A 13,397-nucleotide genomic window follows, 5' to 3' on the forward strand; every position below is an offset into this window, starting at 1 on the left:
TCTTTCCATTCATAAGTGTTGGAACATTTTGTTTTTGTGAGAAAAAAAATATAATCCTAATATTCTAATAGTCAGAGATTAGAAATAACCATTTCAACCTTTATTTTCTATTGTGGTCATAGTTTTTCTATCCTGTAGTTGCTCATGTATTTTATTAACATATACTTGATACAAATTACATTCTGAATTTAAAAAAATATTTAAAAAAAATGGTTATTCACCAGTTTTATGTCAACTCGTTCTTGGATCATCATAATCCAGCCAATATTCCTCTTCTTTCTTTTCTTTTTTTGCATTTGCACCTGGGGACACCTTTCCATTTCCATAAAGAATAACACGTCACTCGGAGCTCATCTCACCTGCCCTTTAAGTTATTGGCTCTCATCCTCTGCATTCAGTCATGCTGGACAGTAATTAAGCTGCACCCCGAGTAATAAAGAAGACAGATGACGCCTGCTCGTACATACAGAGCACACCCCCACTTTGTGACAACAACTAAAGGCTGGTAAGGTCAGAGCCCAACGATTGATGGAAGTGTCATCTTATCAGAGTGGAATTCCAGCGGCAGAATCACATCAGGGGATTGACTTTCTGCGGGGTCGAGGGACCGAACAAATGGCCCGAGACAGATCGGCGGCCTTGCCCCCAAACGCTGAACCCCGGGATCCAATCGGAGCGGACTATCACTCAGCTGAGTGTCATCGTTTGTGCTCCGCCGATAAGTGCAGCGCTGCTGTATCGACTCGCCGCTGCTTTAGGAAGTCCAGAGGCTGTCAGTTAGACTGATCCAGATCCATCAGTCTCACGTCAGCCGTCAGAAATCAGAAAGCTGACTTGGCATTTAGCAGCGGTTTGATGTACGGTGCAGAAAAATGTAGAACAAATCAGAGCAGACTCGCTCTGTCACTGCATCCAACGGATCACTGAGTGAATCAGAACAAGTTTCAGCAGCTCAACACCGATGAGACGGTTGGAGTGTGAAGATTCACCCACAAACCCTAAAAGACCACAGAGGGCCATCCAGAGGATCTGAATACGATCGGGACATACTCACCACTTTTTTTGTTTTTCATTTCAAACATTTGATGTCATCCACTTCTCAAAGTTAAAATGTCATAAAAATGTAATAAATATGGCGCTAAATTTCCGCCAAAAGTCTCCCACGAGCGGATATCAAACTCCACGCACGCTCCTCTACTCCTCGTGAAATATCTTTTCCACACACGGAGTATTCTTACGCTCCTAAAACTAGTGCCGCCCCCTTATGGAGGACCGTGTCTACTGTTCTATTTAATTATCAATTTTTAAACAATTGTAGTAAAATGAATCATGTTTCATGTTCCATTCTTAAACAGTCAAAAATGAAGCAAACACATAATGAATGTTTAAATTCATTTTCTAAGAAAAGTGTTTGATCACGAGATGCAAAAACAAAAGAGGAACTCCTAAAAAATGAATGTAAATGTTCATTGTGGATGGAGCAGAAATCTTTAAATATTGAATTTAAAAGTTCTTTGTTTGTTCCGTTTTCGATTTAATACGTCAGCGAGAACATAACAAATTGATCTTTTTTCTATCGTAGTTAAGAAAATAATAATTATACAAAACAGTCATTTTTAATTAATTTATCTTACTTTGGAAAACAAAAGATGATCCTGTTATGGCGTCAATAGAAAAGTGACCGATCACATGCAGGTTTTCACTTTGTTTTTACTCAAACTCGTGCAGAAGTTGTTACGCAGGAATGTCTCCACAAGCGCGTAGGCCTGCAGGATCTTTTGTTTGAGATACGCTCGTGTGGGACTTTTAGCAGAGATTCAACGCCATAAATAAAACAAAACATTTACTAAGACTACTTATGAGTCCGCTGTGTTCTGATGAGAAACCTTTGGAGGATTCAGAAACCTGACTGATCTAGAGGAGATCTGTGAGGAGGACTGGGCCAAAATCCCTCCTGCTGTGTGTGTAAACCTGGAAAAACTACAGGAAACATTTGACCCAAACAAAGAATACTGTTCCAAATATGAACATTGATTTTCCCAGGTGTTCAAATACTTGTTTGCAGCAGTAGTATACAAAAAAAGTCCAGGTTTTTCTCTTTTAGATGTCGTCTCTAACAGTGGATTTGCACCTCAGAGGAAAATATCAGAGCCCTCCAAGATTTCTCAGTGGGAGAACTTGTAAAATCACAGGGTGTTCAAATCGTTTCGACAATATATTGCGATATTTCGTTTGGCGATATTTGTCTCGATTTAAATAGTAAACATGACAATATTTATTCAATTATCTATGAGCGTTCTTCAGCGTCTTACTTTTGCTTTTGACTTAAACCCCTGACCACTAGTTGGCAGTAGAGCGCGCTGAGAATCTTTGACACCGCGACCAAAACAACAACAAGCTCTCATGACAACCAGCTTGTGTTAAACGTTCAGTCAAGACATGTACTACTTAGTTTTTACTTGGGATGGGTACTGAGCCAAAGCTCAGTTCTGGTACATTCTTAGGATATATCATGATACATATCGTCAGACTCTTGGGAATACACACCCCTCATTCAAATACTCATTTGCTCTACTCTATGAACAGAATTTCATATGAAAAATCATTCAAATATCCGTCAATCTAGAGAGCATTGATGCACACTGGCTTTTCGCAGAGGCTTCTGGGACATTTCCAGAGTTGAGTTGTAGATTCAGATAACACAATAATGTATAAACCAGGGAGTGGTGAGTGAATGTGGACCTAGCCGAGCTTAGCCTAATCTCATTAAATTTGGCTAAAATAAGTAAAAGTGTAAATTCAGTCTCTTAATTTTGAAAACCTACAAGTCAAGTTAAAAATGCAGAGGTAATATGGAGTCTCATAATATCTATAATACCACATTGTTATCATCCTTTAAAAAAATACTGCTAAACAGAATATAGTGGTCCCTTTCCGTATCGTGGCTCATCTTTTTCTGTCTTGTTTCTTTCATATTTAATCTTACTTTTTTTAATAAAACATTGTGTTCTGCATCCTGATTGGCTGTAGACCTGGTTAATGTATCACTTCTGCGCTTCGTCTCCTGTATAGAATATATTCAGTTTGACAGAAAGACCTAAATCTTCAATTGTTATGAAATCTAGGCTTTCATTCTATTTGTCTATGAAAGTTTGAACTTTTAGGGTTTAAAAAGAGAGAAAAGAGTAAAAATGTTCATGTATGTCTGAAAAAAAGTCTTTAAAGTAAGGATTTTGACAGCCATAAAACATCTATAATCATACTTTTTGCAACTTATATTTAGAAGGCAACACCTGCGATGAACGAAGGACCAGAGGATCGTTTATATTCACGTTTTCTCCAGCATGTTAGATTGCTGTTACGTTCTTCTTGAGCTTTGGAGCTGATCCAGAATGCTGCTGCTCAGGTTCCGACTAAAACGAGGAACACAGCAGTCCTGTCCTCGGGGATTCGCTCTGACTTCCTGTCACTCAGAGAATCGACTTTAAAACACTTCAGCTCGTCCTCAAATCTCTCTGTGACTCAGCACCAAAGTCCACCTCTGACATGTCCGTATAAGAACCACCTCTTTACGATCCACTAAAACGAATACTGTGTGTTTTTTTTTTTTATATTTTTCGTCTGATGATGGAGATCATATATTAGGATAATTAATCTTAAAATTGTATTTCTGAGTTTACTTTGTTCAAGTCGTTGATAATCAAGAGCAGATGAAGTAGTTTTCTCAAGTCAAGAATACTTAATAGATTTATGTTCTTTTCAGACATTGCTGGTCATGATTAAAGCCAAAAACGTATGTTGCCATGAGGTTTACAAAATCTTTTTGTAATAAATGAAGGAAATAGCCGTAGAAATTATGACTTTAAAGTACCAAAAGTAAAAACTGCACTTCAACAAATGACTATTTCCTTTGCTGGGGTCAAAAAATTGAATTTGTTGGACAATGACCTAAAAAAGTGTTGCTTGTTCTAAGTTTAAATGTAAAAACAGAATGATGTAAATATTGTGTTCCAGATTGTATTATTGTTATTATTATGGGTTTTTATTTTGTGTTTGTTTTGATTATACCCACTCATTTAGTCATCTATCTGTATCATATGAAATAATAAGAATAGGGCAGGGATTTATAAGACTTGGTCTTCATTCTACTCCTGTTCTGGAAGTAGATTATACAATCTTATCAATCAGTCAATTAATCAATCAATTGTATTGTACATTCTAACTGAAAAAGAACAAAAATATATAAATATTATATTTGTGAGTTTAAAAAATATGCTTTGTAGACATCTAGATTCATGTACATGTTAGTTTTCCTGGTCTGATCTGACATCTGGCTGTAAACTAGAGAGTTTGTAAACAGAGAACTGAGAGGAAGGGGGCGGAGTTGCTCCATGCCAATGGTCCCGCCCACAACTCAGGTAAATTTCTGATGAACTACTGTCGCTCTGTCGAAAGTATGTTCTGGAAACCGACAAAGGATGATCCACAATGATCTACAGCCAATCAAGACGCAGAACACAATGCACTTTAAAACCAAAAACTGCACCCAAAAAAACCTGCAAAAAAGTGAGACCAAAAAAACAAAACAATAAAATAAAAAAGGAACATTATTTTTTTGTCTCACTGTTTTAAAGAGGATGTGTTTAGTACAAACGATGTTCACGTCTGTTCACTCAATACTTGGTCGAGCCTCTTTTTGCATGAATTACTGCATCGATGAGCTGTCGCATGAAGGTGATCCGCCGGTGGCTCTGCGTGGATGTAACGTAAACCTCGGTTGCTTTGATAGCTGCCTTCAGGTCATCTGCATTGTTGGGTCTGCTGTTTCTCATCTTCCTCTTGACAACGCTCCATAGATTTTCTATTGATTTCAGCTCAGCCGAGTTTGCTGACCGATCAAACACGGTGACATCACGGTCACTGAACCAGCGTTTGGTACCTCTGGCAGTGTGGGCAGGAGTCAAGTCCTGCTGGAAATTCAATGTAGCATCTTCATACGGAGTTTACGTGTAGATGGATTCTGGGTTTTTTTTTTCTTAAAGATGGATCTCTAATAGAATTAAGCTGAGTAGACCTGAACCCGTTACCATGGCGATGGCACTCTCACACGCTCACAGACACACTGATTCAGGCTTTGTAGAATTCCAGGGAGCTTTGATGCTTTCAATGACTTCCGGTTCCGGGTCACAAGCAGACGTGTGTCTCCAGCTTTCCTCTCCTCCTCTCCTCTCTTTTAAAGTCTTTTAAAGTTGCTCATAAGTGACTTTATTCACTGAGCTGCTGCCAAACAGCTACCGCAACAAGGAGAGTTAAACATGGCACCGAAGAAAAACTTTGAAGCCGATTTGACGGAGCTCAAAATCGCACTCGCGGACATTCAGGCTAAGCTAACCCCTGTTCTTCTGAATGATGCTAAACTATCAGCGCTGTTGGAGCTTGAAGCTAAACTATCACCACTGCTACAACTCGTGGAATATTCCCAACAGGAAAAGGTTTGTAACGAACAACGAGATAATCGCCAAGATCTCCTGGAGAGAAGAATGTATGACATGGATCAACAAGCAACTTTAAGAACTGTGGGATTACGCATGTTTGACCCTTTAATTCAAGCAAAATGTGAAATGTGAACTCAGAAACCGCTGAAGGTGAACCCTGACCCGATTCTGAGCTGCAGAACGAGCACATTTCCCTTGAAATGAGACCTTCACAGTCTCTCAGTCATAACAATGAAGAACGATTACGTGGCCTTAAACTACTCCAAACTGTGATGTAGCACTCATTCTACTCAAATTCCTGATATTTTTTTCTTTTCAAATTATTACTTTTTGTATTATTATAATCATTCTTTGATAAATACAATCTGCGCAAGTTGTCTTTTTATGAGAATATTTAGATTATTGTTACTGATTAATATCAATGATTTGTCTTTGGATATTTTGAAATTTGATTACATCAATGGTAATAATGATTCTTCGTAACCTGAATTTATAATTATAGTGTATAAATATTTGATATTAAGTCCTGAACCGGATACTGATAATTCGTGTAGAGAAAATGGTATGGTCGAGTCAGGGTGAGATTATATAAGTTCACTTCCTTCCACTCCCTTTCAAGCGATCTACTTGTGATTCAATGTGAGGTTATTTTTTTTTCATGTATTTTTCCTGATTGCTTGAAATAAACCATTTTATTCATTCATTCATTCATTCATTCATTCAATGATACATGTATGTTTTTATTCACTGTTTGCTGTGAATCTATAACAGACTCACATCATTATCAATGTTTGGAATAAATTCAGCTTATATTTAAATATTCAGTTTACATATTTTAAGTAGATTGGCTACAAGCCTTTATCTTAGCATCATGCTAGCTTTATGAGAAATGTTTTCATCTTTTATAGTATTTTTTACATATTTTGCCATTGAGCTGTTATATTAGTGTTAGAGCTAATTTGGCATCTATTGAGGTTTTATAGGCTAATTTATAGTTTAGCTAGTATTTTAGCAAAATGCTAACTTTTTTTGTTTTTTTTTTCCTGATAATTTTGTATATACTGAGGGTTTTTTTTTATTATTTTATCTTCATGCACTTCAGAAATGCATGCGAAATTGGTTTCAAAACGTTCAGCATATTCTTGACATTCATGCTTGTACTTTTGGTCATCGTACATTTTACGATTCTAAAAATGTTACGCAATTTATGCAAATTTACTAGAGTCATTGACAATTAATGGACATTTTTTCAAAACCTTCACTTTTGCAGCTTATGCCATTTTGGAATGAAAATGTTCAACATATTTAAAACATTCACGCTTGTACTTAGTGCTTTTTATGGTTTTTCAGATTTTACGCAATTTATGGGAATTTGCAAACCTCAGTGAAAATGAATGAGACATTTTCAAATCCTTTAAAACTTTGAGCAATTTTGGTATCAAAACGTTCAGGACATTCATGCTTGTACTTTTTATTATTTTTATGCAATTGTTGCTAATTTTTAAGAAATGTGTCATTTTTTGTGCACTTTCTGCAAATTTGGAATCAAAACATTCAAGATATTATTCTGTAATTAAAGATAATTGCTTGAGTATTTTCAGCAAACAGCTTTAGCAAAAAAACATTCACACTAACATTATCACAGGTAATGCAACTTTTCTAGTTCACTCATCATGAATCTGCTTTAGAGTCAAATTTTTACTGCAAACTAATTCACAAAAGCCTTTTAACTAGTAGAAAGAATCACATTGTTGTTTTTTTTATTGTTTTACTGAGATAAACAAGCAAGATTCACTGAATATGTCTCTGTTGCTCTTTTTCTCTCATTAGAGCACACGAGCAGCAACACAAGTTTTTATGAAAAATACAACACAACAGCCTAAAATTGTATCAACTTTTCAAATAAAACCAACCAGCTTTACACAACTTGCCAAAAGTTGATTTGTTTAACTGCTAGTAAACCACATCATATATTTTTTTACCAGCAGTCTAACATCATTAACACACTTTTAGACAAATGTGATAATTATTGATTATAGGTGGTCGTAGGAGCCAGTGACTCGGCCCCTCCCACAAACAATTAGACATTTATACTTGCAGTCATGCTTATTAAAGTTACTATTACAAGAAAATAGTTGTTTTTACGCTTCTCAACAATCAGCTGACAGTTCAGCCAGTGACTCAGCCCCTCAAACAGACGGCTGGTCTACACAAACAAATTTTTTCTCTTTTATGAAAAGTTTAAATTTTTGTTCTTATATTGCCTCAGTTTTATAGAAAGTGAGGTCGATGAAAAAGTCTTTTTTAGCTTTCTTGTTCCACTAATTCCTCTTTTTAAATGTTCCTTTGTTGTGATTTTAGGTTCTTTTTTTCCTTAAATCCCAGACCAGTTTGTAAAAGGACCAGAACAAGATCAATTTACTCGGAAGCATTTTCTAAATTAAACCTGAAATAACCACGATTTAGCTGGCTAACAGGAAAAGTATAAGCCAAAGACACAACCTGCTACTATGCCCAGTGAACACTTTTCTTTCCAAACAAAACTTTTTTAGCTTCTACTGTAAAATTCCAAGCAGCGTACTTCGTTGAAAAAGGAAAAAAAGGCTTTTTATTGTCTGAAAGCATCACCAGTGGTAGTTGGCGTAATTGCCATTGCTTGCTTTATGTTTTTGTTTTTTTTTTTTTTTACAGGTTGATGTTTGCTCTACAGCAAAGTGTGAGCTACAGTCAGCACACAGAGGGAGCTAATGGCTCCCGAGAGAGACGTTTTCTCGTGTTGAACGTGTCACTGAGGACAATTCACATTGTTATCCTTGGTTGCAACCGCTATATTCGTTCTATTTTTGTGCTGCAACTACACTTTTGGTTTTTTTTTTCATAGCAGGGGTTCGTAAGCCACGAAGAAAACCAGACTCACATGCGAAGGTGAGGCTGGCCTCTCGGCTGACGATGGTCCCAAAAGAGTTGGAGGCGAGGCACTGATACGTCCCGGCGTCTCGATCTCTGTTCAGGCGGCTGATTCGGAGGTTTCCTCCAGAGAGGCTGAAATGAGATCCGGCTTTGGGAATGATTTCTGTGCCGTTCAATTTCCACCTAAAACAACAACAAAAAAAGGAGAAACGTTAGCGTGTACCACAGATAAATCAAAATCATTCGCTGCTAATACGATGTGTACATTTGAGAGAGACAGGCAGACAGCGCCTGAAATCAGCCGCTTTGTGTTAATCTGAGCGGCAGTGAACCATCACGATGCCAAACACTCGATTCCCCAAGAACAGATAGTATTGCAGGCCATCCGTCTTGCCAAACTCCAGTCAGAACGCATAAAATTCCTGCTTAATCATTACGCCGCCACAATTAAAACAAACGCCTGCGAGCTTGCCTTGGCGCTTGTGTATTCAAGACCCGTTCACATGATCACCAGAGGTGTTAGAGGTGATCAGCGAAGGGTATAATTCGCTTCAAACAGCAGCAGACTCTCAAATGTCTCACACGCAGATGCACCTTATTAAAAAGACAGAAAATCTGTCACTTGTGAAAATAGTTTCAAGCCATAACATGACACTGCTGGCTGTCATGCTTTGTTTGTTTTTTAATAAATGGGGTAAATTTAAATGCTGTTTTCTGGTATTGGTGATGGAGATAAAGGAGGATGAAAATGTGATTTTTATTTCAAAAACAAGTTTTGGATTATGGTAATTAACTTTTGTCCTTTTGGGATTTTCATTTTCCAATGATCCTTTTTTCTCTGTTTAATTTCAGGTGCAGCTGGCAGCATTGTTCGGTTTTATTTGGAGCAAAACATGTGTCAATAAAAAAGATATGTACTACTTAAATTTAGGGGAACAAAAAAACGTGTATTTTGCGATTTTCTTATTGCTTTATTTGAGTTTTTCAGCTATATTTGGCTGTATAAAAATAATACTTTTACCAATTTACATTCCAACATTGGTTTTTATTGACTAGCTCCTCTGCTTTAGCTAAATTTTGACAAAAAACAAGATTTAGAAAAATGTTTAGAACTCCACAATGTTTAGCTGTTTCACTGGTTTGTAACAAATTTAGCTTTAAGTGCATCTTTTTCTTTCTTAGCATAATGTCGCTTTCACAACTTAGCCTTTGTACTTTAGTTAATTAGCATTTTATTGATTTTATTTGACATATTTTGCATCACCATTTAGTTATTTACCAACACTTCATTATTCAGCTTATTTATCGGGCTAATGCAGATATTTATCAAACTCAGATATTAGCATTTGTTTGAATATTTAGCATTAGCTCGTTTTAGCTATTTCAACCCCATTAACAGGCCTAAACCTTAAAGTATAAACGAAACTGTTTTAGATTAAGGAGTTTTGAGTTAATAAAATCCTCAAATAAAACAATGTAATTCCAACATATTCTGAGCTGAGAAAAGCTGCTTTGTGCTTGTATTACTACACCCACTAATAAACCCACTAATTCTGACTGACTCAGAATCTATTAGAATTCTGTCAATTACGTAAACGCTCAAATAGTTACGGTAGATCTGTAGTTCTTCATTCTTTAGCTAACACTAACGTTAGCATTCGCAAGATTAAGCATTAGCTAATTTTAGCTATCTGATTTTTGACTCCAACAGAAATAAAACCTTTCACCAGATATTTCACTATATAAACATCGTGCACCCATTGATTTGGACAGATTCAGAATCCTAATGCTAATTGTGTGAACAGTTGAGGAGTTATAGTAGTTTTTTAAGCTAACATAGAGTTTAGCATTTCTATGAATGTTTAGCATTAGCAAGATTTATCCAATTTATTTTTGATTCTACCAACAGAAATAAAACCTTTCAGCAGATATTTCACTATATAAACAACGTGAACCCATTGATTTGGACCGAATCAGAATCCTAATTCTAATTGTGTGAACAAGAGTTATAGTTGTTTTTTTAAGCTAACTTGGAGTTTAGCATTTCTATAAATTAGCTAGTTTTATCCCATTTATTTTTTATTCTACCAACAGAAATAAACCCTTTGACTATATATTTTACAATATATACACAATTTACGTGAACTTATAGATTCTGACTGATTCAGAATCCTAATGTTAATTATGAGAACAGTCGTTTGTTTAAGCTAACTTAGAGTTTAGCATTTCTATGAATATTTAGCATTAGCACGTTTTAGCTCTTTGATTTTTAACTCAAACTACAGCACTAACCTTTTCAGTGTATAAACAAAAATGTTTTTAATTCAGTAATTTTGATTTAATGTAATCCTCATAAAAATCTGCCATTTGTTCCCCTGTAGCCTCTGGATTTGGAATCACAAAAGATGTAGCTGATAGCTCACAGTGGAGCGTCTGAGCGTAGCAGAATATTTCGTGGACTGGGACGCTGCTGCACTCTCAGATTCCTTCTCTTTGGATAGAGAAAATGTGGAGCACACTGGTCTTTCATGGGCCTTCTCCAGTTCAGTCCCAAGTTAGCTCTCAAGAGCCTTATTAGCACACAATAGTGCAGAAACAGTGAGGAGGGGGCGTGGGGGCTTGTCTGCAGTCTCACAGGGCAACAACATCAATTTATTTGCAACCGAGAGGAAAAAAAAAAAAAAATCAACAGCCAAGCAACACCTTTGGCCTAAAAAGCGATGCAAAGCGGGGAGAAGAGCGTATCGCTCTCAGATAGCGGTCTCATTTTCTCCCTGAAAAGCCTCCTTTCGTCGGGAGAAGCGGCTTTTTCCGCAGCTGTAATTACTCAGAGTAGCTCGGCATTGTATGTGAACTGAAACAGCTTAATCGACGACAGCTTGAGGACCAAATGTTGCCAGAGTTTCCCTGCCGTCTGTCAATTCCGTTTTTTTCTTTTATTGGGTCCATCCCAAACATCTGACTCGACAGCTACAGTAATTTAAGTGGAAATGGTTTTGATTTATCTAAGGAGCGGCGTCCTGAAAGAAACAAGCGAGGCAGAGGAAGACGTTTCATAGCAATTAAAAGCTGCAACCTGAACAAGTCCCCTGCTTTTGGTTCATTTTTGAAAAGAGAAAGGCGTGACTTTAGAGCAGCAGACAAACCGAGTGCAGATGATGGAAGACGAGCTCTGAACCTGCAGATCTGCAGCTGAACGGCAGCCACACATCAAACACATGCAAAGTGGATCATTTAATAATTCTGTTTACAGTGATTTGTGAGGGCGAGCGCGCTCAAACAGCAGCTGCCTTTGTCAGACACATGCTTTACCCAATCACAGAACAGCAGGCCGCGCGCACAGCGGCACCATATCTCGCCATCTGGCTTATGAGTGGTAGACGATCTGTTCGGTCCCGGCGCTCGGAAATAATGCGACTTTGGCTCTTTTTTGCACATTCATTGTTAAAGTGCAGGTAGTCCTCAATCAAAGAAAAAGAAAATCTAGAACATAAAGACTCGTCGACACAGGAGAACAGCAGGAGCTCAATACAACCAAAGACGAATGCACTCGTTATGGGACTGATGCCAGTTTTTTTTTTTTTTCCTTTAAATAATTTCAATTATTTTGTTAGCATTAACCCCTTTAACATTTCAGCTTTAGCTGATGTGTTGATAGTAAAGTAATTCAGATGTTTTTTAGCCTAAGAAAAGCAGATTTGTACTTATGTACAACACAGAAGTGGTTACGCAATTAACGTAAACCAACTGATTCTAAGTGATTCAAAATACGTGAGAATTACGTTAATTGTGTGAAAAGTGGAAGAGTTACGGTAGTATGTAGAGTGTGTGTGTAAACTTATCTGGTCGGAAATTTTTCGCAGTACGGACGCCGCCATGTTGGAAGAGAACTCATCAGTAAGAACTAATTGATCTAAGTCGGTCTGAGTCAATAGCCAATCAGAAGCAAGATTATTGGGAGACCACACCCCTTCTAATTGCACAATCTGTCAGCTAAATATTTTGAACGCTCAACACTCAACAATATACTTTTATTGAAGCATCTGGTCAGTTTATTACTTGAATTACTTGCAATTATTACCAGTATATAGAGATGGACAAAGCCCCATAAAAAATACAAACATTAATCTTAAATGTAAAGTTAATTTTTTTAAATTCAGTCAAAGTTCTCAGTGTTCTTCTTCTACCAGCTTTAAGAGGTTGATTTAATGTTTTAGCCGACAGATTTATGATTCCTTGAATTTTTTTAATAACATCAGTTTTAGACCTTCGATCCCTCTGAAACGGTCAGGGAATGACCTCCACCGCTACCCCCAAACCAGCTCCACACTCCACTGGAGGAGGAAACTACGTTTCCCATGAGTTTTGTAGGCGACTGCAGCTGAAGCTGATCAGGGGGCGGTGCTGTACGGACCGCAGCAGAACGGGGGTGTCACTGGGAGGATGGAGGAAGTAATCAGATTCGCAAAGCAGAAACACTCCATAAAGTTTGTTAATTGAAATATCTCACAAAGCTAATAAAGCTCTGATGAATTCATGGAGAGGCTGGAGTTTTATTGCTGCAGTTTGTCAAGGTGGAGCCGCTTTGACCTTTTTTCACCGAGACTACCAGAAAAAAAAAAAAATAAATAAAAAAAAAAGGTAAATTTAAAAAAAAAAGTTTTTTTTTAATTCATGGATTGTTTTTCACCAGATTTATCGAATCTGGTGAAAAACAACCCACATCTTGACCTGTGTGGTCCGACCCCCACCGCACGCCACTGCGCCACGCCTAATGATGAACCTGCTGTCACTCAAATTCAGTGTTTATGGTTTCACTTCATTTCACCACCGTCCAATCCTCCAACTGTTTTCTCACTGTTCAACCTCCACTAAACCTCATTAAAACTCACATGTTATGTAAAAAATGAATTTCTTTTAAATAAACCAACATTTGGAGGTATGGGGAATAATTTAAAGAAAAATAAAAACATCATAGAGACCTAAATTCTT

At 37.2% G+C, this 13,397-nt stretch overlaps 1 protein-coding gene across 3 annotated transcripts in view; it reads right to left on the bottom strand.

Annotated features, from left to right (window-relative positions):
• cntn4 (contactin 4) overlaps positions 1-13,397 on the bottom strand; it is a 305,165-nt gene that overhangs the window by 142,419 nt on the left and 149,349 nt on the right. For all 3 annotated transcript variants that reach the window (XM_024269436.2, XM_024269434.2, XM_024269435.2), the window contains one exon: positions 8,413-8,588. In XM_024269436.2, coding sequence (XP_024125204.1) covers positions 8,413-8,588 — 176 coding nt within the window. The remainder of the gene's footprint in view (positions 1-8,412; positions 8,589-13,397) is intronic.

The sequence above is a fragment of the Oryzias melastigma genome, linkage group LG5 (genome assembly GCF_002922805.2).
Source record: "Oryzias melastigma strain HK-1 linkage group LG5, ASM292280v2, whole genome shotgun sequence".
NCBI lineage: Eukaryota > Metazoa > Chordata > Actinopteri > Beloniformes > Adrianichthyidae > Oryzias > Oryzias melastigma.